Source organism: Podarcis muralis, chromosome 3 (assembly GCF_964188315.1).
Source record: "Podarcis muralis chromosome 3, rPodMur119.hap1.1, whole genome shotgun sequence".
NCBI classification, from domain to species: Eukaryota; Metazoa; Chordata; class Lepidosauria; order Squamata; family Lacertidae; genus Podarcis; species Podarcis muralis.
Genome location: NC_135657.1, coordinates 15,954,860 through 15,982,605, shown reverse-complemented (window position 1 = coordinate 15,982,605; position 27,746 = coordinate 15,954,860). Strand labels below are relative to the sequence as shown.

General features: G+C 45.3%; 1 protein-coding gene across 1 annotated transcript in view; it reads left to right on the top strand.

The window, feature by feature from the left end:
• The window catches only part of MSH2 (mutS homolog 2), a 52,311-nt gene extending 28,376 nt beyond the window's left edge, over nt 1–23,935 (top strand). The window contains exons 7-16 of the mRNA XM_028725015.2: nt 416–612; nt 1,912–2,021; nt 10,114–10,237; nt 11,690–11,840; nt 11,985–12,082; nt 18,384–18,629; nt 19,288–19,492; nt 20,722–20,969; nt 21,980–22,152; nt 23,469–23,935. Coding sequence (XP_028580848.2) covers nt 416–612; nt 1,912–2,021; nt 10,114–10,237; nt 11,690–11,840; nt 11,985–12,082; nt 18,384–18,629; nt 19,288–19,492; nt 20,722–20,969; nt 21,980–22,152; nt 23,469–23,639 — 1,723 coding nt within the window. The 3' untranslated portion in view covers nt 23,640–23,935. The remainder of the gene's footprint in view (nt 1–415; nt 613–1,911; nt 2,022–10,113; nt 10,238–11,689; nt 11,841–11,984; nt 12,083–18,383; nt 18,630–19,287; nt 19,493–20,721; nt 20,970–21,979; nt 22,153–23,468) is intronic.
• Nucleotides 23,936–27,746: the final 3,811 nt, after the last annotated feature.

Genomic DNA, 27,746 nt, shown 5'->3' with positions numbered 1-27,746 from the left:
TGCGTGTGATCCATGAAGGGGGTTATTATTATTATTATTATATAATTTAGTGTTCTGCTTCAAGGGAGGGTGTTGCTGAACTTTTTAAAGATAACAGTTTCCCGTTTAATTCTCGCTGAAACCTTTGACCAGACATTTATCATGAACATTATTGATGGCAGCAAAGCAAACTGCCAAGGGACTGGCTCCAAGCTGTCAAGATTTTCAGTTGTTTGGCTCTTCTCACTATGATTTTCAGCCACCGTCGGGGAGTGGGCTGTTGGTGCAAGCTGAATCTTCTGTGCTTCCATTAATAAATAAAAGAAGAAGTGTGGGGACAGAGAGCGATTGTAGTTGCCTCCGGAGGCTACGAAAGCCCTGTGTGCACGAACTGATTTTTTTGGTCTCTTTTTGTTTCATCTTGTCCCACCCTCAGGCTAAACTTGGTGGAGGCCTTTGTGGAAGACGCAGAGCTGAGGCAGTTTCTTCAAGAAGACGTGCTCCGTCGCTTTCCGGACTTCAACCGGATAGCGAAAAAATTCCCCAAGAAAGCCACACTCCAGGACTGTTACAAAATATACCAGGCTGTTAATCAGATACCGAATGTGATAGAAGCACTGGACAGAGTTGACGGTGATGCATTTTCACTGTTGTGCTATATCTGGAATAGCCATTTTCTTAAGCCAGCAAGAGGCAGCGAGCACTTGAATACAGTTGCTTGCTTCGTAATATGGATTCCATTGGGACACGGGTGGGGTGGCTTTAGCCCTCCAGATATTGCCGACCTGCAACTCCCACTTGTCCCTGGCTGTGCTTGCTGGGATAATAGGAGTTGTAGCTCCACCAATACCTAGAGGGCCAAAGCCTCTCCTTGCTTTCAGAGCATGGGCTGCAGGGTTTGTGTGGGGGCTGCCCATCTAGGCTAGGAGCGCTAGAGGAGGAAATTGCCCCCAATATCATTCTGCTTCTTGAGTGGGCCTGGGATCAGGTTCCTGCCGCCCAGGGCTGCAGCCCACAACTCTCAGGCGCTGTCATAAAAGAGGAGGCATCAAGCCATCAAGCACAAAGCAAGAAAAACAGCAGAGGCAATAAAAGCTCCATATAAAACTAGCTGTAAAAGCTATAAAAGCAGCGCAAGGGCTGGAAAAAACACTGGCAATTAAAAGCAGCTAGTTTACATGCTGAGAAGCCTTGGCAAATGAAAACGTCTTTATGTCTGTGTTTTTTTAAAAAGGACAACACATTCTTTCCTTCCTTTTTCACATAGAAAGTGTTGCTTTTGCAGGACTAATTTGTGAAGTGCATGGCTAATTATTCCTCCAGTTTTTTAAAATTTTAGAGCAGCGTTTGCCAAGCCAGTGCCCTCCAGAGCTGGTTGGGGGTGGTGGGAATTGTAGTCCAAAATCCAGAGGATTTTCCACCTCTCTCCCCACCCCACAACTCCTGGTTTCAATATTAATAAGTGTATCTTCTCAGGGCAATTTAAAGTAGAAGGTTGGATTCTTTTTTTAAAAAAAAAGCAAAATGGTGAACTTAAGAGAACTGCCTTGCTCATTAAGAGAAGAAAAGGGATGGACTATTTTGACCTCTGCAGATGTACTTTTCTGATTTGAATGTGCCAGTAGCTAAGAAAATGAAATGGGGATGTCTGAAATATATATTAAAAGCACTCTTTAATTTGGCAGCCTGAGGAATACATTGTGTCTGTTGTCTTTTAAAAAATTAAAATTGTCTCTGCAGTGTTTGCCACCTTTCCCTGAAAATTGGCTTCTGTATTGCTCTTTAGAGAGCAATTCTTGCTTTAAACATATTTGCCGTTTTGAACTGTTTTTAATTATCTTATATTTAGATTGCCTTGAGATGGCAGTTTACAAGGCAAGGAATAAATTGATGGTGATTATGATACATGTTTGTCTTTTTCCTTTTTTTCAGAAAACAGCAAGACATTAGTACAAGCAGTGTTCACAGGACCTCTGAGGGAGCTGCTGTCTGACTTCTCCAATTTCCAAAATATGATTGATGAAACTTTGGACATGAACACGGTAATCTAAAGGAAGCAGAATAATGTGGCTTGGTTCTGTCAAAGATGTGCTGGGTGGATGATGACCCGATGGTATTAGCAGCATGCACAACTTTTCTACATTTAAACTTTTCAGCCTGCCTTTCTAAAAACTTATTCAAGGCTGTTCCGCCAAAATGACTAAAAACAGCCATAAAAGAAACGAAGTGTCAGCACAATTTAAAAAATCACCAAGGACTGGCATTAATCAGATTATAACATAAATCTGTCCCGTCAGTACTGTATGGCACGTGTTGAAGCTAACTGTATGATGTGCTTCAGAAACGTAGGGAGTAATGGACACAGAGTTTATTAGGGAGGGAGGTCCAGAGACTTTATGCCACCACAGAGAAGGCCCTGCTACAGACAGCCATAGGGCTCTTCCCTTATATATTAGATGTGGTGGGTCCTCTTCTGAAGATCTGAGTGGCCAGGGTGGGGGCGACTTTCAGTGGGCAGAGACATTCCTTCAGTGAATGTGCTGTGATCATTTCATCTTATTGACACGGCAGATACCTATTTACATCTCTTGAACACCTGTTTGAAGGCCGGCAAGCCTATGCAGCTGCCTAAACTTTCTAGATTAGCCCATCCTTTAAACGATTATTTTATACTGGTTTTATGGTGTGCTGGGCTTTATTATACGCGTATATATTGTTGTACGTTCACTTGATATATTTTGAGTTGTCGGTATATAAATAGCTTAATAAATGAATAAAATCATAGGGCTGGGACGAAAGGCCAGCCTGTCAGAAGGCTGTCAACACGAAACTTGCCTCTCCAAGGTGAGAGCATCAACATCCAGGAATCGCATCCCATAACCAATGCAGCTGAGCGCCTCTAACACAGAATGACGTGCACAGCACCATGATGCTGGCATACCCAAGTAGCTACACATGGGTCTTAACTAATTCTTGAAATGCAGTTACATGCTACAGGAACAGTGTGTGTGTGTGTGTGTGTGTGTTAGTGTTAGTGTTAGTGCTATTGGGGAATCCTTTTGAATAGGAGTTGTCCCTACCACAAAGGGTTGCTTTGATTTTTCATGTGTGTTAATTAAAGTTTGTTGGGCTGCCTGGGTCAAGTTGCGACTGGAGGGTTGTAGGTCAGTGTTAGAGCATGTTCCCACTTCAAAAGGCACCCATTGGTGCCTCCGGGTAAGGCTAGGAAAGACTCCCTTCCTGAAATCCCAGAGGGCTGCTGCCAGTCAGTGTCTGCATTACCGAGATAAATGGACCGTTGGTCTGGCTTGGTTATAAAGCTTCGGATATTCCTAGATATTCAGCCGACTTGAAATCTGGATGAGGAGAAAATAGGAAGTTAACTTAAGTGCTGTACGTATAGAGTCTGGCTCTACCCCCATCAGAAGTTCACACAAAGAAAAATGGATTCAGCAACCTGTAGGACACAGAAATAAAAAAAAAAAAAGTGCATTTGCTTGTTTTGCCAGCCTGATGTTCCTGCAGGTACATTCGTGCAGCCTGATCTTGCCGCTTCTCTTCGCAGCAAGTAAGACAGTTCTGCCGCCGCTAGGGACCTGTTGCCGTGAGCCACTCCTCCTGAGTGTCTCTCTGCTGTCGAGGATTCCCTTAGGTTTTACCCACCTGCTTTCAAAAACAAAAGGGCGAGAAATTCTCCATATATTAAAGTAGATAAGTTTAAATGAAGCCAAGTAAGACACATGACTCCAAGTTTTGTTTGCATTTCCAAAATCCATGGAAGTTAATTAAGGCCGATGTTGGAGGGGCAGCTGCGGTTGCTGGAACAGCAAACTGTCCGCAGTGGGCGAGAAAGCGGGATCTCGCAGGTTCTGATTCTACGGCCTTGTGTTTCGCATTAAGACCTGTAAGAATCTATCATTCTCTTTAATAGGGTACGGTAAAGCTGCAGGTTGGCATAGCAACCAAATTATATTGCTCGGCCTGCGCTGAGTAAACTTCCAGCTTCACGGACTTAGGTTTATAGAGCCACAGATACATTGCGTGAGGTAGCGTGTATATATTATGGCAGTTTATATAGTGGCACTTGTGTACATTGCACTTCACAGAACAATGTCACAAGCCTCCTGTGACAAGGAGCTTATAGTCTCTTCCAAGCCTTGGTGGGTGTCCAGGGGGAGATATTTTCAAGGTTGAGATTTTATTTATTATTTGAGAAATTTTTACAAACTGCTCAACCAATAAGCTCTCCAAGTGGTGTGCAAAATAAAATTACAGCTGGGGCAAAGGAAGCTGTGTTATACTGAGCCAGGCTGTTGGTCTATTTAGCTCACATTGTCTGTCAGAGACCTTCTGCATGCATAGTAGCTGGTCTGCCACTGTGCCGCAGCCCCTGAACAGAACTAAAACCCACAAACCAGTTAAAAGCAAATGGCTTGCCCAAACAGGAAAGCTTTCAGCCAGTGTCGAAAACAATAAAGTGTGAGTGCTTGCCCCATGTCAGTAGGCAGGGACCCCCAGAGCACAGGAGCTACCCCACCCAGTGAAGGAACATTTCCTTGCAAATGCGGATTTGGCATTATGGGGCACTTGGAAAAGTAGGAATTGGGAGTCCAGCCACATCTGGAGGGCCATAGGTTGCCTACCCCAGTTTACTAGATAAAATCCTGGAATTGGTCGCACCATCTATGTGTTTTGGATGTTACACTTGGAAGTCAGAGGTGAAGTGTCTCTTGGTTGATGTCAGCGGTAGAAAGGTGGGATCCCATCCCATACTATTTTGCATGTGGACCAGGTCATAGACAGCTGAATTTGGTTGGCCCAGAGTGGCCCCATCCTTGATCTGCTCCAGTTGTGCTTTGGAGTAATTCTGACTGGCTTATAATACCAGTATTATCTCTTGACTGGGCTCCAGTTTATTTTATGTATTTTCTTTACATGCCTACCTTAACTGCTTAACTTTTAAAACTCTTAAGCAGTGTACACTGTGTACAGGGTAAAAACAATATCCCTTTATTGTTTTGTATGTGTGTATAATAAAACAGATTCAGGGAAATCGTATAAAGCAGGATTCAGTCTTATGACTCATGGAAAGTGTATATTTTTACAAGACGTGTGAAACAACTGATGGCAGAAGGAAGGGTATTGTTCCGCAGGGTATTCTGTAGGGTACAGTGCCGCAAGTAGAATTTACCCATCTGATCCAAGCGAACTTACTAGTCCATAGAGGGGCAGGTGGTCTTTCAGGTTTGGCCCTCATCCACTCCATTAACCGAACCCAAGCACTGATTCAGCACTTCCACCCCTTGCCAGAATCTAATGGAAAGGAGAAATATTGCCTGGTGCCGCCAGCATACGGATGGTCACCTTGCTCTTGATCTCGAGCCGAGGGATCGCAAGTTACTCAGGCCCTAGGCTTTGGGTTAACTTTGTAAAGGCCAAGTGAATGCAGTGGTTCAGACCTGCAAAAAAAAGAAGGGGAGTTCAGCTGGGGATGCGTAGCACTGGGGTGGTAGAAAGATGCCGTTTACAGTTGAGCTAACACGTTCTCTGGCAGGGCATTGCAAGGTAGCATCCTCTGGAATGTCAACAGCATGAGCTGGGAGATACTCCCTGGCTGAAACCCTGGAGAGCTACTGCCAGACAGTGCTAAGCTAGATGGACCCCGAGGGTCTGGCTTGGTTCAAAGCTAGCTTCCTGCATCCCTAACATTTTAGCTGGCAGCGGTAGAGACTGAGCCAGGAGTGCCTGTATGCAGTGAAAGTGCTTTGCCATTGAGCTGTAGCGCAGAAGAGGGACGGAGAAAAATAATTGGTGTGCCCCTGAATGTAGTCCAGGTAGCTGCCAGGAGATGTAGGGAAAGATAATTTCACTTCCCCTGTTTTCTCTTTGGGGTCTGCTCTGCACTTTTCTGGGAATATTTTGACTTCCTCGGTGGTGGCATTCAGCTGTTCCTGGTCCGCAAGCAAGCAAAGGGCTTCTTTGTAGTTGCTGATAGTACAGTGTGATCACAAAGCTCTGTCCCTCCTCCCATTCCCTGCAGGCTCTAGATAGCTTTTCTTTGCTGCAATGCAGGTTACAATGTGATGTGCAGAAAGCACACAAGTCCTTTCCAGCATTTTTGTAATGAATTTTTCATCATCCTTACAAGTTTGGGAGTGAAGGGGATAGAAGGCTTTCACCTCTTTTGTTATTTCCCCCAAAGCTTCTGGTAAAAGCGAGGTTCCCTCGTCCCATTTTGAGTAGTGTGACCTACGAGAAACCCGTTTTTCCCTGATGAAATGACTGTTTTGAAAATAGCTTTTTAACAGATAACGTGTGAGCAGCGTAAGGACGTGGCAGCTTAAAGTTAAAAGGATTTTTTTCTCCTAAAAATGCTAGGGATGGATTTAATAGAAGATGGTTTTTGAATTTTGCTTTCAGAAACCCATTATATGGATTTCTCAAATGGGCAGAAAAGTGCAGAGATGATAAGTTGAAGTTAACATGTGAGGGCAAATGAATGGGAGGGACCAGTCTCTGGATATTGAAAACCATCTTGTTTGTTAACTGATGAATCAAAGTGCGAAAAAGCTTTAATAACATATTATGAAGGGGAAACCAAAAACAAAGCAATTTGCATTTCTGAGGATGCTCTGGTACAAGGTGAAAAGAAAGAAAAGTACTTTTGAGAGAGGCAGTGACTCACCTTGAGGACTAGAATCTGTTTTTGAAAAAAGAAAAAAAAAAGCATAGATCCTCAGGAATGTTATCTTATACCTAACATGAGATGAGTTTTCAAAAATCAATTCCTGGTAAGGTAGGAAATGTTTTTTGACATAGCTGAACCTTCAGTGCACAAAAGTCCTTCCCCCATCCCTTAACATCCAGAAGTTTAAAACAGCAACAATAGAGCGTCTGTCCTCGAAGTTAAAATATTAGCAGAGCAATCATGAGATCTAGTAGCACAACATATTGGTGGATCATTTTGCTTGCCTTTTGGGTTTTCATCCCACTGTGTGTGGCTGCTAGAAATTTGTAGACCTCGAACCTAGAGCTCCATAGCCCTGTTTCAGTTATTTCTGCATGCTGCTATATATCTAATACTTAGTCAGACCTTGTGCTTCTTATTTATTGTCCTTTTTGCCATTGATGACTTGCTGCTATTTGAGATTTGTTCAGCAATTTGGAGAAGAAACCCACTTCCTTGGAATCAGCCGCCTGCCTGCCTGCCTGCCTGCCTGTATCTAGCTACCTTTTGACCCTTGCTCTAGGTCTAGGTACGGTCAGGCAGCCGGCTGATGAACTTTTCAATTGATTGATTTGACTTACGTACTTATCTGGAAGGCTGGGCCGATGTTTCGGGAATACAGTAGACCACCTCATCCTCTGTTTTGCTAATGTGTCCCTGCTGGGTAAATGTTAGAGCATCTCTCTGACAAAACGATCACAGTAGCAGCTGCGTCTTTTCACAAAAGCCCTTCCAAGCAGAAGTGAGCCCCCCAGGAGGACACCCGTTTTGTTTTGAATATGCTCCAGCAATCTGCTATTAGAAGTGGCAGCGCCGTTGTTTCCACATGGAAAGTTTACCAAGAAGAGGTCTGCTTTGTCAGATCAGTGGCCCATCTAGTTTTCCACAGTGGCCCATGGGAAAGTCCTCAAGCAGGGCAATTAAGGCAATAGCTGTCCCATTCTGCTGCCGCTTAGCTTTCTCTATCATTGGAGGTCCATTCATATAGCTATTATGTGCCACTTTTGGACCCAAAGGCCCACAAAGCAGTGAACAGATTAATACAAAAGAAGAATAAAAACACAGTAAATACAAGAGTAAATCAGTAAAAATGTGAAGCCTCACAATTGCCTGTCGTGCTTAATATACATGTGTGAGCTGTGCTCATGGTCTCGCCAGACATGCAGCACCCCAGCATTCTACCTATCACTTAGAAGCAAGGCTGGCTCACCTTCGCCTCCCCTTCATCCCAACCCAGCTGTCCCAGTCTCCCAAACCCAAAAGGGAGTGTCTTAACGCTCATCACCTACAAAGAAGCAGCCCAGAGACGTCGCCGTCAAGTCATCCAGTCTAGTGGCCCTCAAAACACCTGGTGGCTGCGGATTCCATACATAAATGGTGCATTGTATGAACTAGTGGCATCTGTTGAGTCTGTTCTTCCTACCACATCTGCATTATTTAGCATTAACACCGTTCTTGACACACTATGCACAAATTGTTCCTTTGGACATGACCCTACGTGATCCAGTAATTCAAACCTGATTACAAGAAAATATGTGAGAAGTGGTTTGACATCGCAATATATTATTGCCTAAGATCTGTTCACTAGATTTCTGCAGTGTTCATAGAAGTGTTATTCTGGCGTTCTCTTTTGGGGATCTCGAAGGCAGCCTGACTAAACTCTCATTCTTTCTTTAGAATTCATACTGTGCTTTGTAGCCCCAAAAGATCATTGCTCCTGAGGAACTCATGGAGAAGATTTAGATTTAAGTGTGACTGGAGTGTGAAGTTCATCTGCATTCCAGATGATCTGCCATTTTGGGCGGGTGGAAAAGACAGCGTTATGCCTCTGAATACCAGTTGCTGGGAATCTCAGGTTGGCGGAGTACTGTTGCGCTCATGTCCAGCTTACAGGCTTGACCTGGTCCTTCAGGCTCATCTTACATTTTTATGTTCTTTTTCAGTCTGAGCTTACCTGTTCAACAGGATCTCAGTGTAGAGTATTCCGGCGCCCTTCAGGTGTTTTGGATGGAAGCTCCCAGCAGCTTCAGTTGACATTTGCTGGCCACGAGTTTCAGTCTAAAACACCTGGAGGCACCAGATTGGCAAAGGTTTGAGTCTTTCCTGAGCTAGGCAGCTTCAGGCTGCAGGTGAGGAATTGTCACACTGGTGGAGAGAGATTCTAGCCTAGCCTGCTGATGTGCTACTCTTTTTTTTATGTTTTGTATTTTCAAAACTCAGTAATAAAAGATGAGCAATAAAAACAGCTAACGTGTTTCTCAAGAAAGATCAGACAGTGACTGCACCGTTTGATCTTTCTGGAGAAATGCTTGTTAGCTGCTTTTGAATTTCATTGCAGACATATAGAATATATAAGAATGTACATGAAAACCAACCAAAATCTCTCCGCAGATTGCCATGTGTCTTGGGTGGTATTCTTGTATGGTCCTCACATTGCATATATGAAGTAAATGGTTGCTAAGTTACGTGAAAAGACAATGGGTTCGTTTTACCCCTGGCCACTCGGATTTGGCATGTCAGTTGCCTGAGCAACTGCCCAAACTCAAGTACACCAAATCAAGGGACAAATCTGTTACGGAATGCCGACATCTCGCTATCTCTAAATGAGGAGCTACTGTTGAAAAGTTTAACATCTCTCTATGACATAAATGTTTATTAGAATCATCCCAAATCCATATCATTTTTGATATGCATAGAGTTCACGTGACTGAACTTTTTTTTTAATAAAAAAAGGTAAAAGTCCTCACCATGTGATTCATTCATTTATTTTTATTTTATGTAAGGTGTTGATCAGCCCTTAGGCTGCAAACCCCAGAATGTTCTGTGAACTTAACACAAGGTAAAGGTACCCCTGCCCGTACGGGCCAGTCTTGACAGACTCTAGGGTTGTGCGCTCATCTCACTCTATAGGCCGGGAGCCAGCGCTGTCCGCAGACACTTCTGGGTCACGTGGCCAGCGTGACAAGCTGCATCTGGCGAGCCAGCGCAGCACACGGAAACGCCGTTTACCTTCCCGCTAGTAAGCGGTCCCTATTTATCTACTTGCACCCAGGGGTGCTTTCGAACTGCTAGGTTGGCAGGCGCTGGGACCGAGCAACGGGAGCGCACCCCGCTGCGGGGATTCGAACCGCCAACCTGACGATCAGCAAGTCCTAGGCGCTGAGGTTTTACCCACAGCGCCACCCGCGTCCCCTAAACTTAACATATATTTTGATAAATACTTGTTTTGACACTTAGACTGATCTAATCAAGAGTTTTAATCTTCCACATTTGTTACTTAGTTTATGTGGTCTCAGAAGTTGCTTTAGATGAACTGGTGGGTTTTAAATGCTTCGTAATATGACCGAAGGGTCATGGCGGCTGCTTTTAACTCTTCTGTGGATAACTCTTCTCTCTCCATATCCCAGGTGGAGAGCCACGAATACCTCTTGAAACCCTCCATTGAGCCGAGCCTCATTGAGCTGAGAGAGAATATGGATAAGCTAGAGGAGAAAATGCAGGGTGTGCTGAAGGCGGCAGCAAGGGAACTAAGTATGTTGGCCTGACCTACACTTTATCTACACAGTGATTTAGAGTCCCCCCCCCCCCAAGCCACTTCCAGTCTGTGTTCTGATGCTGAAAAATGCTTCACATTCTCACTGTTTAAAATACAGTTGTGCACTTGCTTTTTTAAAAAACCAAAAAACCAAACCTGTTGTTGGAAACTTCTCCCACAGTACATGGTTAAAGGAGGAGAACTGGATATCTTCTAAGGTCCACTCTTAGTCAGTTCATGCCTGCATGAAGCACAGCAAACTTGACCAGCGCCTTGTCTCTGTTCAGTGAACACCTCTTCTCCTGCACCCAGAATCCCCCGCAGTGCACAGGTTTTCTTTGGCAGACACACAGAGATCTGTTGGCAAATGAGGCGATGTGGAATGAGTGCTTTAAAGCTGCCATCAAACGCTATCATTGCAACTATGCACTGTGTGAAGAAGGACTCTTTCTTTGTATGTCCTGAATCTCTCACCATTCAGCTTTTGTTGGATAACGTTGGCGTCTAGTACAGTGGTACCTCGGGTTAAGAACTTAATTCATTCTGGAAGTCTGTTCTTAACCTGAAACTGTTCTTAACCTGAAGCACCACTTTAGCTAATGGGGCCTCCAGCTGCCGCTGCTGCACGATTTCTGTTCTCATCCTGAAGCAAAGTTCTTATCCCGAGGTAATATTTCTGGGTTAGCGGAGTCTGTAACCTGAAGCGTATGTAACCCGAGGTACCACTGTACTATATTGCAAGGGATCACAAGGGTCATCTAGTCCAACCCCTTGCAATGCAGGAATCTTGCCCAGCGTGGGACTCAAACCCATGACCCTGAGTCTTGTGAGAAAGAGAGAAACTTCTGCATTTATACCTTCTCCACACCATGCACAACAGTGGAAATCTCAGTCATTCTCCCCACTTGCCCTTTTTCTAAACTAAATAGTCCCAACCCATGTAAGTTTTCCTAGTAAGGGAAGTATTTCAGACCCTTGATAACTTCGGGTTGCTCTTTTCTGCACCTTTTTGAGCTCTACAATATCCTTTTGGAGGTGCAGCAGCCAGAACGGTTGAAGTACAGGCATGCGTTTATCCTTTGTGATGATCTTGTCAATCCAGTGTCAATAAATAAAGCATTCCTATAAGAGCTGCACCCTCTCCTTGCCAGTTTGGATAATCTTAGGTTTCCGTGGCATTACAGTAGAGGGATTTCTAAAGTGGTGAGTGGAACCGCAGTTTGAAACTCCTCTAACTCTTAGCGAGCTAGGTGTTAGGACTTGTTCCAAGCCCTGTGACTATGAGTTAATTTCTCGGCAGGTGGCCTGGTACAATATCAAGCAGCAAAACCCAGCCAAGAGAGAAATTTGACTCACTGAGTGGGGATAACGAAAATGTGATTTGTGTGTTTATAATGCCACAGTCAGTCATGGATTTTATTCTCCCCCAATCCCTTCCCATGAAACAGGTTTGGAAGCCGGCAAGAGCATCAAATTAGAATGCAACTCCCAGTTTGGGCATTTTTTCCGAATCACCTACAGAGAAGAGAAGGTCCTGCGAAACAACCTGAAGTATAAGGTCTTGGAAACCCAGAAGAACGGGGTGAAGTTCTCTAACATGTGCGTGGAACACATATCCCTGCCTTTGCTTCGAAACGGCAATGGAAGTGTCCTCTAAACTTCCTGTGGGGTGGGTGCGAGTCAGTGAAGTGTTCTGCCAGGTTGCGGAAGTTTGCTAACATTTCCCTTTTTGTTCCTGCACAGTCAACTGAAAAGCATCAATGAAGAATACATAAGTATCAGAGGAGAGTATGAAAAAAGCCAGGCCATCGTTGTTAAGGAAATCATCGGCGTTGCCTCAGGTAAGGAACACTGTGTGCTTATACATGGAATCGCCAGATATGTTCCGAGGATATGTTTTAACCAGGAGTAGAACACCCACACACCATTTGTGGAGTGAGTACAAAAGTAATTGGTCTGCTCTCAGCCTGCGGCCTCTCTGAAAGAGAAATGTGACCCATCTTGTGGTGAGGACAAACTACGTTAACTGCGGAAAACAATTTGCCAACATGGCCTGCAGCCGTACGTCTGCTTAGAGATGCCAAGCAGAACTTGGTTGGGTTTTCCTCTGGATATTATATAGCACTCAGCTACAGATGTCGGCACAACTGCTGCTAATGAAACAGAAGGCACTTCAGAACCGTAGCCTTCCTTCCACCTTGGTTTCCTTTCCCTGTTCTGGTTTTCCAGGAACATTTCCTGACACCACGGCTGTTCAGACAGTGGCGGGTTGGGTGGTCTCGCTTCTAGAAACAAAAGTGAGCATGCTAGCAGCTCTGAGCATCAGTTGTCTGAGGTCGCAGCATCTCAATCAATGTCTAGAGAGGGCTTTAAAACTGGTAGGAATAGTATTTTATATCCAAATACTATTCTTTGCTTTAAAACATGCTGGTGCCATTTTTTGTCACTGATCTATTATTTTTGGCACGTGTACATGTCCTGTGATTTTTAATGTGACAGTTTGCATCTCTGCACCCCTAAGTGTCCTAAAGGGGCGCCATTGCAGAGATCTCTGCGCTCATGAATCGGATGTAGATTCAAGCAACGGGAACCCTCAAATCCTGTTCCGACAGGGCACTGATGTGCAGGCAGCTTTAGCATGAGTAAGATGGTGATAGAGATGAGAAAGACTTGTGGTTTTCTCTTGCGTAAGCTGTTCCAGATTGCTTAAATGCTTGGGCGCAGCGGGCGCCCAAGCACTTGGGCACGGCAGCTAAAGGAATGTGTTGTTCAAACAGTTAGCCTCGTTTAGTGTGTGAGATTGGGCCTCGTAGCGTTTTACCTTTGTGCGCTGCGTTTGCATTTTGCTGCCAGCTGTTTTGAGTGAAACGGAAGTGTTGATTATAACACCACCTGCTTTAGGTGTTAAAACGTGCTGAGAGGTATTGATACTGCACCGCTTAGGTAAAATGGCTGGAAATAAATAAATGAATAAGAAAAGAAATACATTGTCAGCTAAGATTGTCATTTTTTAAAGGTTTTATCAATTTGTTTAATGGTGCATTCATACAACCAACCCCCCCCCCCCTTGTGCTGGCTGCTGTATTTGCCATGTGATTGGATTAAAGCTGAATTAGATGGCCTCTGAAGGGGTCCAGCTTACTAAGATATCTGCAGCCAAAGCTTGATTTATATCACAGGGCACATCCAAACCATACATTTAAAGTGCTGTGATACCACAGTCATGGCGTCCTCCCAAAGGATTCTGGGAGCTATAGTTGTTGAGTGCGCTGAGAGTTGCTAAGAGACCCCTATTCCCCCTCACAGAGCTACAGGTCCCATAATGGCTTAACAATCAGTCCTTCTTCACAGGGAACTCTGGGAATTGTAGCTCTGTGACAAACTACAGTTCCCAGAATTCTTTGAGAGAAGCCATGACTGTCTAAAAAGGCATCATAGTCCTTCAAATGTGTAAACACGGCCATAGTCTGTCCATTTTAGCCCAGTTTTCATCTTGCAAAAGGAAGGAACTTGGCATGGCCTCTGTGGTGACTGTTTTATATCGAGCTGGCAAAAAGACGCAAGTAATTTAGTTGGTGCTGAATCAATTTCGCTGAGGACAGCTCTAATAAAAAGCCTGCATAAAATTCATATTTTTAATCTGCTTAATGAACGAACAAATAGATTGCACCGTTTAATCTTTTCATTCTTCATTTGTGGGTGCTCTGGTGTTTAGTTTAGCTGTGGAATCGTCTGGCTTCTTTGTTTGACTACATCTTGTGTTTATCGCTTGACGTGAAATGTACAAAGCACTTTACAGAATTACATAGGCAAAATACAGTTCCCTACCCCAAAGGATCTTACAATCAAAATTTCTGTAGTAGAGGTAACACTAAGGGAAGTTGTGGGAAGAGAGATAAGAAGGGGCTGGGAGGACCCCGCCCCCGCGAGCCGGTTTTTTGAGGGTGCATGGGGAGTTGCACAGGAGCTGGGAGGTAGGGGAGAGATTAACTGAGCAATCGAAAGTCCATTGCGCAAGCAGAATGGCAGCATTCTGTACAATCTCCAGAGAGCCTCCGCCTGTCAGTTTGTAGGCTGTACATAGTAGGATTGACCAGTGGTTTGACTTTATTATATGGCAGCTTCCTGTGCCCCTTTCCTGCCTGTTATGGGAAAATTAAAAGTACCCTACCACCATGTGTAAAAAAATGAACAAAAACTAGAATCAGGAAATCTGTGACTGAATCTCCATCTCATCTGGTTTGACCCAAAGCCGAAGTGGCTCTACTGGAGCACGCTAGCATGTTCAGCAGCAGTTTCAGGAAAAGCTGCTTGAGTGAATGCCTCCTAGCTTTGTGGGTGCATGGGAGCAGAATTGCAAACGTCTCAGTGAATACATTAGTGGTGGTTTTCTTAACTGCATTAGCTAACACCACCCACCTTCCCTAACTTCTCCTTCCAGGGCAATTATCTATAATTGTTTCCCCAGTAGCCTTTTGTGGGTAGAAACTGGTCTCTGAACATCTGGCCAGACATCGTTGCATGGTAGTTAGAAGATCTTTTGGGGCAATAAAATGCACAGTTGGGAGGCGTTGTGAAAGTGAATTGGGGTGTTTGTTTGGGCGGGGCGGGTGGGGGAGAGAATGATGCTGTCAAGAAGATCAAATTCTGTCCCTGTGGAAGGTTTTATGTATAATAGAGAGACAGCAGGTCTGTCTTGTCAACCAATTTATGCATTCAGTGTTAACAGCTAGTGATATGCCTTTTCAAAGCCAGGGTTGCTCACAGCAGTTTAATTAGCCCTTGCTCTTTACCAGTTCAATGAGATGGCGAAGGTTTGCGCTGGAAAACTTTCCAGAGAGAATACTAAAATGTGCAAGAGTGATTTCCCTGGTGTGCACTTGCAGAATGAGCTTTCTGAGTGCTAAAATGTTGTCACCTGACATCGCTTACATACTTTAGGACTTGGCATATAAGCGGCAGGATCCTTCCTGAGTAGTGTCAACAGGCTCTGAGTGTAGTTGGTTTCAAATGCTTAATTGGAGCTTAATGATACTTTGGCGCAGCCTACAACTAGTGCTTTATAGTACTCCATGACCCTGTTCAGGCGTAGTACCATATCTTGGTTTGATGCTACAACAGGGTGGGGAACCTCAGGGGCTGAATGCAGCCCCCCAAACCTCAGTATCTGGCTCATGGGACTTTCCCAGGCAGCACCCCAACTTCCCCTGCTTTACACTGTCTTTGAGTGCTTTATCCTGGCTGAAATAAGCTCTGATAGTGTCTCTTCACTTCCCAGGATGGAGAATAGAAAGGGTGTGTGGGTGGTTGGTTGTGGGTGTAGAAACAGCCTACCACACAAAAGCCAAATTTACATTCATTGCTCTTTAGCCTCAGTCCCACTGCCCCACAGCTCTCCATCTAGGCATGCGATAGGTATTATCAGTTCACGAACCCAATTAAAGGACAGTTTGGGAGTGGAACATGGCTGCTTAGGGGTGAGAGGACATGGCCTGGGGTGAAGAGGGCTGTATCAAGGCCCTGGCCTGAGGTTCCCCAGCTCTGATGCAGACTTTAAAAGATCAGCAGCAGCAATTTCAACTGGGCCTGGAAGCGACCGGGCCAGGCAGCCACTGCAGATGAGCTAGATCTGGAATATTTCACTGAGGCTTCTTCCGTAACCAGATGAGCTGCAGCATTCTGCGCTAGCTGCTTCTTGAAACATAGAATACATGTAGGTCGTGTTTCAGTCACTTGTGTGGGAGGTTACTAAAGCATGAGGGACTGAGTTCAACTCTTTATCTGAAAAGAGCATCACATTGGCTCACTAGCTTAACCCAGCAAAATGCACTCCTAGGCTCTGCAGCCGCCTGAGAATCCAACAGAAGTTCAGCGTTTAGGAGCAACCCCTGGTTGCAAATCTCATCCTTAGTGGGGGATCTAACTCTGCTAGGATAGTTTTGGGCTGTCCCATCATTATCACTTCTTTACTGCCTGGATTAAGCTTCCATTTGTTATCCCTTATGCAGTCAGTAACTGCCTTCAGGCATATTTTTAAGGAATGCAGTGCTTCACCTGAAGTTGAGGGGGGACGGACGGAGTTGGGTGTCATTATTAGGGGCAGACTCAGGGACGCGGGTGGCGCTGTGGGTTAAACCACAGAGCCTAGGACTTGCCGATCAGAAGGTTGGCAGTTCGAATCCCCGCAACGGGGTGAGCTCCCTTTGCTCAGTCCCTGCTCCTGCCAACCTAGCAGTTCGAAAGCACATCAAAGTGCAAGTAGATAAATAGGTACCGCTCTGGCGGGAAGGTAAATGGCGTTTCCGTGCGCTGCTCTGGTTTGCCAGAAGCGGCTTAGTCATGCTGGCCACATGACCCGGAAGCTGTACGCTGGCTCCCTCGGCCAATAAAGCGAGATGAGCGCGGCAACCCCAGAGTTGGCCATGACTGGACCTAATGGTCAGGGGTCCCTTTACCTTTTTATTAGGGGCAGAACACTTTTTATGGCCCAGACATCCTCAGCGACTTAAGTGGTGGTTTGGGTTAGTTTGCTTCACTTTGAGTACTGGTGGTTGAGGATTTCAGGAGCCTTCATGGCTGAGGGTTGCACTTAGTGTATATATGTCAGGAGAGGATGGGGGGTTGGGGGAAGATACTGTTCCTGATGAGCACTGCAGTTGTGGTAGTGTGTGTTTAAGACTTGACTATCCAGGTGGCGCTGTGGGTAAAAGCCTCAGCGCCTAGGGCTTGCCGATCGAAAGGTCGGCGGTTCGAATCCCCGCGGCTCCCGTTGCTCGGTCCCAGCGCCTGCCAACCTAGCAGTTCGAAAGCACCCCCGGGTGCAAGTAGATAAATAGGGACCGCTTACTGGCGGGAAGGTAAACGGCGTTTCTGTGTGCTGCGCTGGCTCGCCAGATGCAGCTTTGTCACGCTGGCCACGTGACCCGGAAGTGTCTCCGGACAGCGCTGACCCCTGGCCTCTTAAGTGAGATGGGCGCACAACCCCAGAGTCTGTCAAGACTGGCCCGTACGGGCAGGGGTACCTTTACCTTTTTATCCTCTGCATGCGAAGTCAGGCTCCTGCGGATTGAACAGACTAGGCCAGTAGCGGGTCCAATATTCAAGAAGATTGTTTCTGCACGTGCTGTAGAGGGAAGTGAGGGGCACATGGGGATTGTCAACCTGGGAAGGGAGCCCATCTAGGAGAAGGAAAACCCTGATCCTAAACCTCTGCTGCTTTGTGGCTAGACTCGTTCCTGAGAAAGGCTTTGGGAGCAAACCCTGAGGAACAACCCGTACCTGCTAGCTTGTGGGACATCTTTGGGAGAAGAAAAGGTTAAAGAGTAAGCCCTGGACAAATCCAAAGTGGAGTCCCTACGATAGTTGGATGGCACCTTGTGCGCCTCCTTCTGGCAACTCCTGCAGCCAAGCTGGTCTAAACATATTGCTCTGCTTTCATTTGGACCACCCCAGCGAGGCCGAAGGGGGCAGGTCTTGTCGTCCGGGCAGCCCAGGACTTCCATACACACTACCTAGACTTGTGCCACACTGGTTTATGTGTCCTTTTTTAATGTAGTGAAATAGGTGTGGCTATTTAGTCTGGCTGTTTTTTTAAAGTGAAATGAAAGCGGTAAGGGAGAGGTGTAGCATTTGCTTTGCATGCAGAAGGTCTCAGATTCAGAACCCAGCATCTCCAGATAGGACAGGGAACGTCTGCTGTCTGAAACCCTGGAGAGCAGCTGCCAGCCAGTATGAACAGTACTCAGCTAGATAGACCCTTGATAGGACTTCGTATAATGCAGATTCCTGTGTGGACACTGAGCCTGCAGGGAGAGGGACCACTCAGCCAGAGGGGACAGCAACACATTTCACTGAGGTGCAAGGATATTGCATAACTGAAACGGCTGCACCTGCAACCATGAAGGCAGGACCCCAATTGACCTCCCCCTCCGCCCCCACCTTGGGATATTCAAATGCAAAGAAAGAAAAGTGTTCTATGTTCTCACCTGCAAGTTGGCTTATCACACCACCAGCTAGAATTCCCATTGTGTGCTAGGATGGTAGAAGTTGATAGAAGCGGGTGGCAGTGCCAGAATAATGTCTGGATTCCTTTTAGATTTCTGCAAAGCAGGAAGCTGCATTGAGCCTGTGCTTTTCCAACAGGGTATAAGGAGCCCATACAGATCCTGAGTGATGTCATAGCCCAGCTGGATGCTATTGTCAGTTTTGCTCATGCGTCAAATGCAGCGCCGACCCCATACGTACGCCCAACAATTCTGGAAAAGGGGACAGGGAAGATTGTGCTGAAAGCCTCAAGACACCCCTGCATTGAAGTTCAAGATGACGTTTCCTTCATCCCGAACGATGTGACCTTTGAGAAGGGCAAGCAGATGTTCCATATCATTACCGGTAAAAACTTCGTTTATATGCCATGCCTGTTTCCCCTCTTGCCTCCATCTTCTGTGTTGTATGTGTACGTGTTATTTATGAGGATGCTTTTAAAATAAGCCTGTATCCCGGCCTCAAAACAGAGAAGAAATGAGCCTATAATAATTTCTGCAGACGAGCGTTCTGCATTTAGGTGGGTGTTTTGATTTGAAATGGGGAAGCAATCTTCAGGCAAGCCTTAGCGTTCCAGCTTTCAAGTTTGAAGTCTGACTGACAACCAGTGCAAAACTGACCCAACATGCAAATCAGTGGAAGTGATTTTCATAAAATGCAGATGGAACAGCCATGGTTGCATTGGTGGTGGTGTCGCTCACTGACAAGGTAGAACAGCTTATGAATATGATAATTAATCAAAAGTTAATGAAGAAGGACATTGAAGAATAGCTGTATTTAATCAGAATTATTGTTTTGTTGGTTTTAGGTAGCATTTTGCTTCAATAGATACATTTTTTATATCATGTACAGTGTAAGCCGCATACAGATTTTTGAAATACTAAGTAGTTTAAATTAAAAAACAGCACAGTATGTTAAACTGAAGTTGCATATTAGGTTGTCAAGAAGACCTTTACTCCTCCTGCTTGAAATGCCGCTTAATTTCCTGCTGCTACTTGCTCTGCAGGTCCAAACATGGGAGGGAAATCCACCTACATCCGCCAGACAGGGATGATTGTTCTCATGGCCCAGATTGGCTGTTTTGTGCCATGTGACTCTGCAGAGATAAGCATTGTCGATTGCATCCTGGCTCGGGTAGGAGCTGGAGACAGCCAGCTGAAAGGCGTGTCTACCTTCATGGCGGAAATGTTGGAGACGTCTGCCATCCTTAGGTAAGACCTCCGTTTGCAAACCTTGCTTGCCAGAAGCCCCAAGTGTTTCTACAAGCTTAGTGACCCCACTCCCCAAGGTGCTTGTGATCTGTTTTGTGCACAGGACAGATACTCTCTGAGACTGGCCACAGCAACTGGAATACAGTGGTACCTCTGGTTATGTACTTAATTTGTTCCGGAGGTCCGTTCTTAACCTGAAACTGTTCTTAACCTGAAGCACCACTTTAGCTAATGGGGCCTCCTGCTGCTGCCGCGCCGCAGCCATGCCGTTTCTGTTCTCATCCTGAAGCAAAGTTCTTAAACCAAGGTACTATTTCTGGGTTAGTGGAGTCTGTAACCTGAAGCATATGTAACCTGAAGTGCACGTAACCCGAGGTACCACTGTAGTATCTTTTTGAGAATCTCAGAAGTCTCCAAACATAGGAAGAAAACAACGGGCTCATTTTGCTTCTAAGTTGATTGCCGTTTTAGTTCAGTATTATTGGGAACAAATGGGACCTACAGCAAAATGTTTCAGTATCCTGTGTTCCTGTTCAGTCCCATAGTCGGATATCAGTACCCTTCTCTAGGACACTACATCTTCGGGTATTTACGTAGCTGTAAATGGAGCCCACGCGCTTCCCTCAGCTCTTCGGTCAGCTACTGTAGCAGAGTGCACGCAGCGTGAGACTGTTGCTGTGCGTGTGTGTGTGATAAATCAGACTGCACGCACGGTGTCTTCCTTATCTTCTAAAAGTCTTTATTCGTGTAGAAAAACAACTCTTAAATCTTTCCTGGTGATTGAGCACTCATCTTGCTCGTCTCTCTCCGTTGCGAACGGAACAGAACTGAGAAACAGGAAACACTCCCCTCAGTAAACCACGCCTCAGAATGTGAGACGTCACACAGAACCTCTTAACCCTGTAGGTTCTGATTCTCTCCACACTACATTCCACACGTAGGTTCTTCACCTTCCTTCCCATGAAATTCAGACATTTACATTCTTTGGCTACTGAGCATCCTCAGTCCCTGAAGTACTTTTGGAGTGTTTGGGCTACACAGGAGTCCTACACAAGAGTTCTAAACTTTGGAAATAGAGGGAATGTTATCTGGAGGAGGCTCTTAAAAGAGAGGAATGTTGAGGAAGTAGCATTTGTGTGTCCTTGATTGTTCAGGGGCCAGGGGTGTAGTTTGCCTTTTTAGTTTTGAAGCTGTACCACTTTTGACAACTTTATTGCCTCTGGTTTTAGGATTGCAACAGAAAACTCATTGGTAATCATTGACGAGCTTGGGAGAGGAACATCTACCTATGATGGGTTTGGATTGGCCTGGGCAATCTCGGAATATATTGCCAGCAAAATTGGAGCGTTTTGTATGTTTGCCACTCATTTTCACGAACTGACCGCACTTGCTGACGAGATCCCCACCGTGAATAACTTGCACGTCACAGCGCTAACCACAGAGGACACGCTGACAATGCTGTATCGTGTGAAAAATGGTGAGGCTCGCTTCAGATCCCTGGAACAAATCCACCTTGTTTACTGTAGAGCAGCCTTCACCAGTCTGATGTCCTCCAGATGTTTGGGACTACGACTCCCATCATCCCTGCCTGTTGGCCATGCTGGCTGGAGCTGATGGAAGTTGGAAGGCACCACATGGGGGAAGGTTGGCGTTGTGAGAAACCTATGGCCTTCCAAACATTGTTGGAATCCAACTCACTTAGCCAGTGGTCAGGGATTATGGGAACTGGAGTTCAGCAACACCTGGTGAGCCATAGATTCCCTGGTCCTAGTTTAGTGTATTGTGAACACTGGACTCATGTGCTCCCCCACCCCTCCACCTGGCCAGGAAGAGGAGTTGGGAAGCTTTCACTTTTAGTTAGCAGCCTGTCATATCACCTGGAGGGCAAACTGTGGTTAACCCACACTAGCTGATTGGTTTCAAACAAGCCTACTTAAACTACTTTGAGAAACTGGCTTGTTGAAGCAGCCATGGTTAATGTTAGCCACCCTTCCTGTTTTGAATGACACAGGAAGCCACCGTTAACTTAAATGGAAGTTTCCAAGCTACTCCTCTTTTGGGGGTGTCCCAACATTGCTTGGCTCTGGGCCAGATATGTACATATTTCGGTGCCCTTTTCCATTCCTGTCCTCTGAATCCTTTCCAATTTATGGCCCCCGCAAATTACTTTTAATGGTTGACGCACGATGCTTTTGCAACCCCAAATGGACATTTTCCTTTTGTACTCTTGTCCCATTTTGATAACTTACTGCTTCTTAGCAATGTTCACTTTAATGGGGTTTGAAACCCCCTGACCCAGGCTGAGTTTCAGATTTCCCCAGCTCAAGCAGGATTATGTTTAACTGCTAGAAATTGGGGCGGAGTTTGACCCGGACATCACTTTTCAGGCAGTCAGTCCCCCCTCTTTCTGAAATACGCAGCATGGAATCAGATGCACAGGTTGTGCTTTCACCTTTTGAGGACTGACCCCAGTGATGCTTCTTCCAGGGCCTTGTGACCAGAGCTTTGGCATCCACGTGGCAGAGCTAGCTGCTTTTCCCAAGCATGTGATAGAGAATGCCAAGACAAAGGCCTTGGAGTTGGGGGAGTTCCAGACCGTTGGAAATCCACAGGCCGAGGAGGAAGAGCCACCAGCCAGGAACTTCTACAAAGAGAAGCAGGTTTGCTAACTGTCATACACTTGTTGAAATCATTTCTTTCCCCCTTTTCTATAATGTATCTACAAGATTTAGATACGGATTTGTCAACAAGAGCCTCTTAAGTGATACCACTGCCCCTGGAATGGTGCCCACAAAAAAACATTATAGGGTGCATAGTATACTCTGCCTGCCTTCCTGTCTCTTGAATCCCCATGACGGGGTGAGCTCCTGTTGCTCTGTCTTAGCTTCTGCCAACCTAGCAGCTGGAAAGCACACCAGTGCAAGTAGATAAATAGGTACCACTGTGGCAGGAAGGTAAACGGGGTTTTTTGTGCACTCTAGCTTCCGTCACGGTGTTCCATTGCGCCAGAAGCGGTTTAGTCATGCTGGCTACATGACTCAGAAAGCTGTCTGTGGACAAATGCCAGCTCCCTTGGCCTGAAAAATGAGATGAGTGCCACACCCCATAGTTGCCTTTGACTGGACTTAACCATCCAGGGGTCCCTGTCTCTCTATGTCATTTATCAGAAGACTGATACCACTTTGAGCTCCCTGAGCCATCTCCTCCAAAACCAGGAAATTTAGCTTACTGCATCACTGAGAGTTTTGCATTCTGCGGCCTCTTTGCTTTAAGATGATGATTTGTGGGTGAGCAACAGCTGCTGCATTAACAACTGCTCAGATGATACTTTCTGTGTTTTTGAAGCACTGGCTTGCAAAAGCTCACTCGCCAATGTGTGTTTAATTCTTAATCCTTTTCAGTCTGCAAATTTCTTCCCTGATTTCTTCAGTTAGACTGATGCTGTCCAGACACGTTTGCTGAATGGTATAAACAGAACTGTAAAGAACGCTTTGTGAACTGATTTTGAGAAGTAGCCATGTCAGTTTGCTGCAGCAAGGAAACTCTAGTTGCACCTTAAGATAATGAACCGGATTATTGTAGCCTGGGGTTTTATGGACTAAAGCTCATCTCATCAGTTACACACAGTATTAGGAATTAAAGGCTATCAGGACTTGTATAAATCACTTGGGTGCAGCAGCCAAAGCAAATAGATTCTGTGATAACAATCAGTATTCACACACACACACACACACACACACACACACACACTTTAACTAGGAGTCTGAATCTAGATCTTCTGTGTATCACATCTGCTTAATTTGCCATTTTCTGCCATTTTAAGTCATTGATCCACAAACCCTGGGTTGTTGAAATTGCTATTTTCAGTGCCAGATGAATGCCTTCGTAGGGGCTTAGAAATGGTGCAGCAGGCTCCCCACCCATGCTGCAGAGGACGCAAATCAGAGGCTGAACATCATTTTCTTTTCCTTTCTAGGAAGGTGAAAAAATAATCAAGGATTTCCTTTCTAATGTGAAAGCATTGCCACTGGCGGACATGTCTGAGGAGGACATCAGAACCAAACTGAAGCAGCTGAAAGATGAAGTCGGGGCAAAAAACAACAGCTATGTGAACGAAATCCTTTCCCAAACAAAGCTAGCTGCGTGACATGAGAAAATCTAAACAAGGAGCCGTTTGAACTCAGGTTGGAAGTGCACAGTTGCACTCGGCCAAAGGCCATTGCCAAAGGAGGTGATGCCGCGTCCTGTTTCTCACAATGGCAGGTGCCATGTTAAATACTGGAGACCAGAACAAAATGTTATTTCCCAGCTAGGACTTACTTGCATGTTACTTATTGAGTGGTTTTCTCCTATGATGGGGTTGTGGATATGCTGAAAATTTTCTATGGTATTCGAATTTTGAAATGGTTGCCCTTAAATAAATGCAATGCATCATGGTTTAAACTGTTACTCCTTGTTTTATTTCCGCTGCATATAGAAATATTTAAATAAGCAACAGCAGGAAAACAGAATTGGACATGGTGCTCACTATTGCTAGAAATGTTCTCCCATGCCTTATTACATCTGTGTGGAGACTCTGTTAGTTCAGCAGTTTACAATGGGGGTGGGGAGGCCTTTTTAGCTTGAGGGCCGCATTTCCTCCTGGGAAGCCTTCCAGGGGCCAGAGGAAAAAATAGGTAGAGCAACAGCTGTAGTAGGCAAGAGGTGTAACCACAGTTCAAGAACGCTCTCCAGCCACAAACAGAAGGACTCAAGGGAGCAGTGAGGGGCATGGCCTGGGGTGGAAGATAACTAGAGAAGGTTTTGAGGGCCAGATACAGTGGCCTGGAGGACTGCTTTTGGCCCCCTGACCTGAGATTTCCCCACTTACCCCTTATTTACAATATTGACTGAGTGAGAACTACAGGTGGGTAAAGGAAGGGGGGAATTTACAGTGCAGTCAATACTGCAAATCAAGTAAAAGTAGCTTTCTAAGAAGGAAGAATCGGGCCTGGAAGGTGGAGCTGTTTTGAGCACCAGAATGGAATGGAGCTCACAGTTCTTTTGCATAAATATACACTCCTGGGTGTCACCGGGAATTTTCTTCGTCATTCCAGCTGAATAATTTTGGGAAAGAGCAATACTTCACTGGTAGAGCATGCAGGAGCTCCCAGGTTTGATCCCCAGCATCTCCCAAGGATAGAGAGACCTCCATCTGAATCCTGGAGAACCGCTGCCAGTCCGGGTAGATGGACCAATTGGTCGGACTCAGTATAAGATGGCTTTCTATGACCCTAACTATACCCCAAGTACATTAGTACTGTCCTCAACCTACGATATCGTTGGGAGACTGAAAGTTCTGGTGGCATCAAAATGTGCACACACACTACACTAGACATCTTACTTGGTGTGGGGAAATGTAACATCAAAGGTGGCTTTTGCAGCCCGATCCTGTGCATATCAACATCAGAATAAATCTCACTAATTTCCATGAAACTTACTCATGAGTTGGATTGCAGCCTTAGTTTGGATGGATTCCAAGGGTAAAATCCCTCCTTCTGCAAAGGGAGAGCCCAACTCTTCCACAGGCTCCAAGGTAAGATATCATCCATCATACAGGCTGTACCTTGCTGTTTTCTTCAAGCAGAGAGAAGGAAAAGCTACTTGTTCTAATTTCTGCCCCCCCCCGACTTTCTGGAGTACATTTGCACTGAATGCAGAGCCATCAAAGCCTCGCAGCTGAAATTGTGCTGATGTTGAGTGTCCAAGTGTCACTTGACTGTCAGCCCTGTGTGCCGATGAGATTTTCTTCCTCTGGTGTGCTTATTTACACTGGTAATTCATCCAAAGAAGGTACTGAGGACTGAAGGCACCGACAATATAAGCAGTTCATTCAGTGGCTTTTCAGTTACGGAGGAAAATAGCATTTGGTTGCAGTGAAAGACCTGTTTTCCCTCTTTTTACAAAACATGGCCCACGGTGGTATATTTCAGAGGTGCTGTCATCTTTGAAAAGGATGGTTTCTGCTTCTATTCAGCGGAGGAAATTGGGATATTATATGGTAGAGTTGTGAGCATTAGGCAGGCAAATGCACTTGCAGTATTTCATTTTCTGGGGGGGGGTGTTGCAGAATGCCCATTTTTACTTGGTGTTTGAAAGCACCACCCTGGGTCCGCATTTCTCTATTTTTTCATTGGTGAGACTGGGCCACTGCCTGAAATAAGAAAGTTTGCATTTAATAATAATAAATGTGCTGGAAGTCAGCCACTCAGCACATATAAGAGCAGTAGACTCGTAATCTGGTGAACTGGGTTCGCTTCCCCGCTCCTCCACATGCAGCTGCTGGGTGACCCTGGGCTAGTCACACTTCTTTGAAGTCTCTCAGCCCCACTCACCTCACAGAGTGTTTGTTGGGGGGGAGGAAGGGAAAGGAGAATGTTAGCCGCTTTGAGACTCCTTCGGGTAGTGATAAAGCGGGATATCAAATCCAAACTACTCCTCCTCTTCTTCTTTATTGCACCACCAGGGCGGCGTCCTGGTGATGCAGCAATAAAACTGCTAGCGCCTTTGCAAAGCTAAGCGTGAGCCAGCACGGTTTCAAATTGGGGGACCACGTGTTGAGATTCCTACTTTGCAGGGGGTTGATGACCCTCAGCGTCCCTTCCAACTCTACAATTCTATGTTTCTATCTGCCTCACATATGACTTAAGGTGTGGGACAGATGGGCATGGTTTGGGAGAAGTTGCCTCGGGCTCACGGGGACACATGTTAGGCCAACTCTGGCTTGCAAACTGGAGGTTCCCCATCCCTAGCCAACGACATGATTAGCCACTTGGTGCTTCAAAGCATAATGGCATTGGGAATGGTCTAAAAGTGAATGATACCATTACGCTGCAATAAGGATCAACAGAACACTGCCTGGTTGTCCTGTATATCCTCCTTGAGCATGTGATCGATGAATACGTAATTCTGCCTCGCATGTGCTAATCTAGATAATTGCCATCATAACAAGATTTTGTTTCTGAAGATCTACAGTAAATAACTTGCCTCTTACATTTCTCTTAGCCTCCCCCACAACAACCAGCCTTAAAAAAAGGCAAAAAGCTGTATTGCTAAACGTCCGATTTCTAAATATATTCTCTCATCTGTTTATTTCAGCTTGGCATTTATCTTCATGGGGGGGGGGATGGTGAGATGCGCTTGGAGTGCATTCTGACAAGTCATCACTGTGATGAAAATAAATGACATTTAAAGCAAGAAATAAAAATAAAATAAATCTTCGGTTTTTGCCCATGCACATCCAAAAGTTGCTTATTAAAGAGAATATCCTTTCCAGCAAGGTGGCACAAATGTTTCTAACATTAGGATTTAACATTTTCTGTGTTGATTAACAGAATAGTTGTTCTTCCACGTTGTTTCCTGATTCTTCTTTCTAGCAACGGGGAGGGGTTGTTACGCACCGTAATAAGCCGGATATTGTTTTCTACAAGATATCAGATATATTCATGGCACATGCCCATATAATGAGTGTTATTCAACTCAGGTTTACTGAGTTGAATAGTCCCGTTGAAATTAATGGACCTAACTTAATCACGTTTTCTAATTTCAGTGGTTCTACTCTGAGTAAAATTTAGCTAATAATACTATTGTTACTGTACTAGTTCCATTTAGAAATGCACTAGATATCTATGTGCAGATAGATATATTTTTATTATGAGAGGAGAATCTGTGACCCTGCAGATGTTGTTGAACTCTTAATTTGCATCACCCCCCACCAGAATGAGCAATGGAGTTGTAGTCCAGAAATATTTGGAGGGAAACGTGTGGGTGTACACACACACACACACACACACACAGAGAGAGAGAGAGAGAGAGAGAGAGAGAGAGAGAGAGAGGGCCTTCCAAATGCAGTGTAAGGCGGAATATCCAAAAAAGGATCCTATGGTAAGATTGTACTCAAAGAAATCATTGCTCGCATGTTCATGGGTAAAGTGAACCATAGTCTCACACCAGAGCACTTTGCCCATGACAAGTGTTTGATAAAGAAAAAGCAAACATTCAAGGGACCACCATGTGGTTTATCATCATGGTCTTGTTTGGTCCTGAATGGGTAGATTCACCCAAGTTAGGTCTGGCTACTGAGTGGGGTATATGGTGTTAGTTTCTGTTCTTATCACTGTGCAGCTGCTTGGAGTCACAGGACTCTGTTTACATTCCAGAGACCTTCCAGTCTCACGGGAAAGGAGACAGGATGTGACATTAGTGGTTTCCTGTT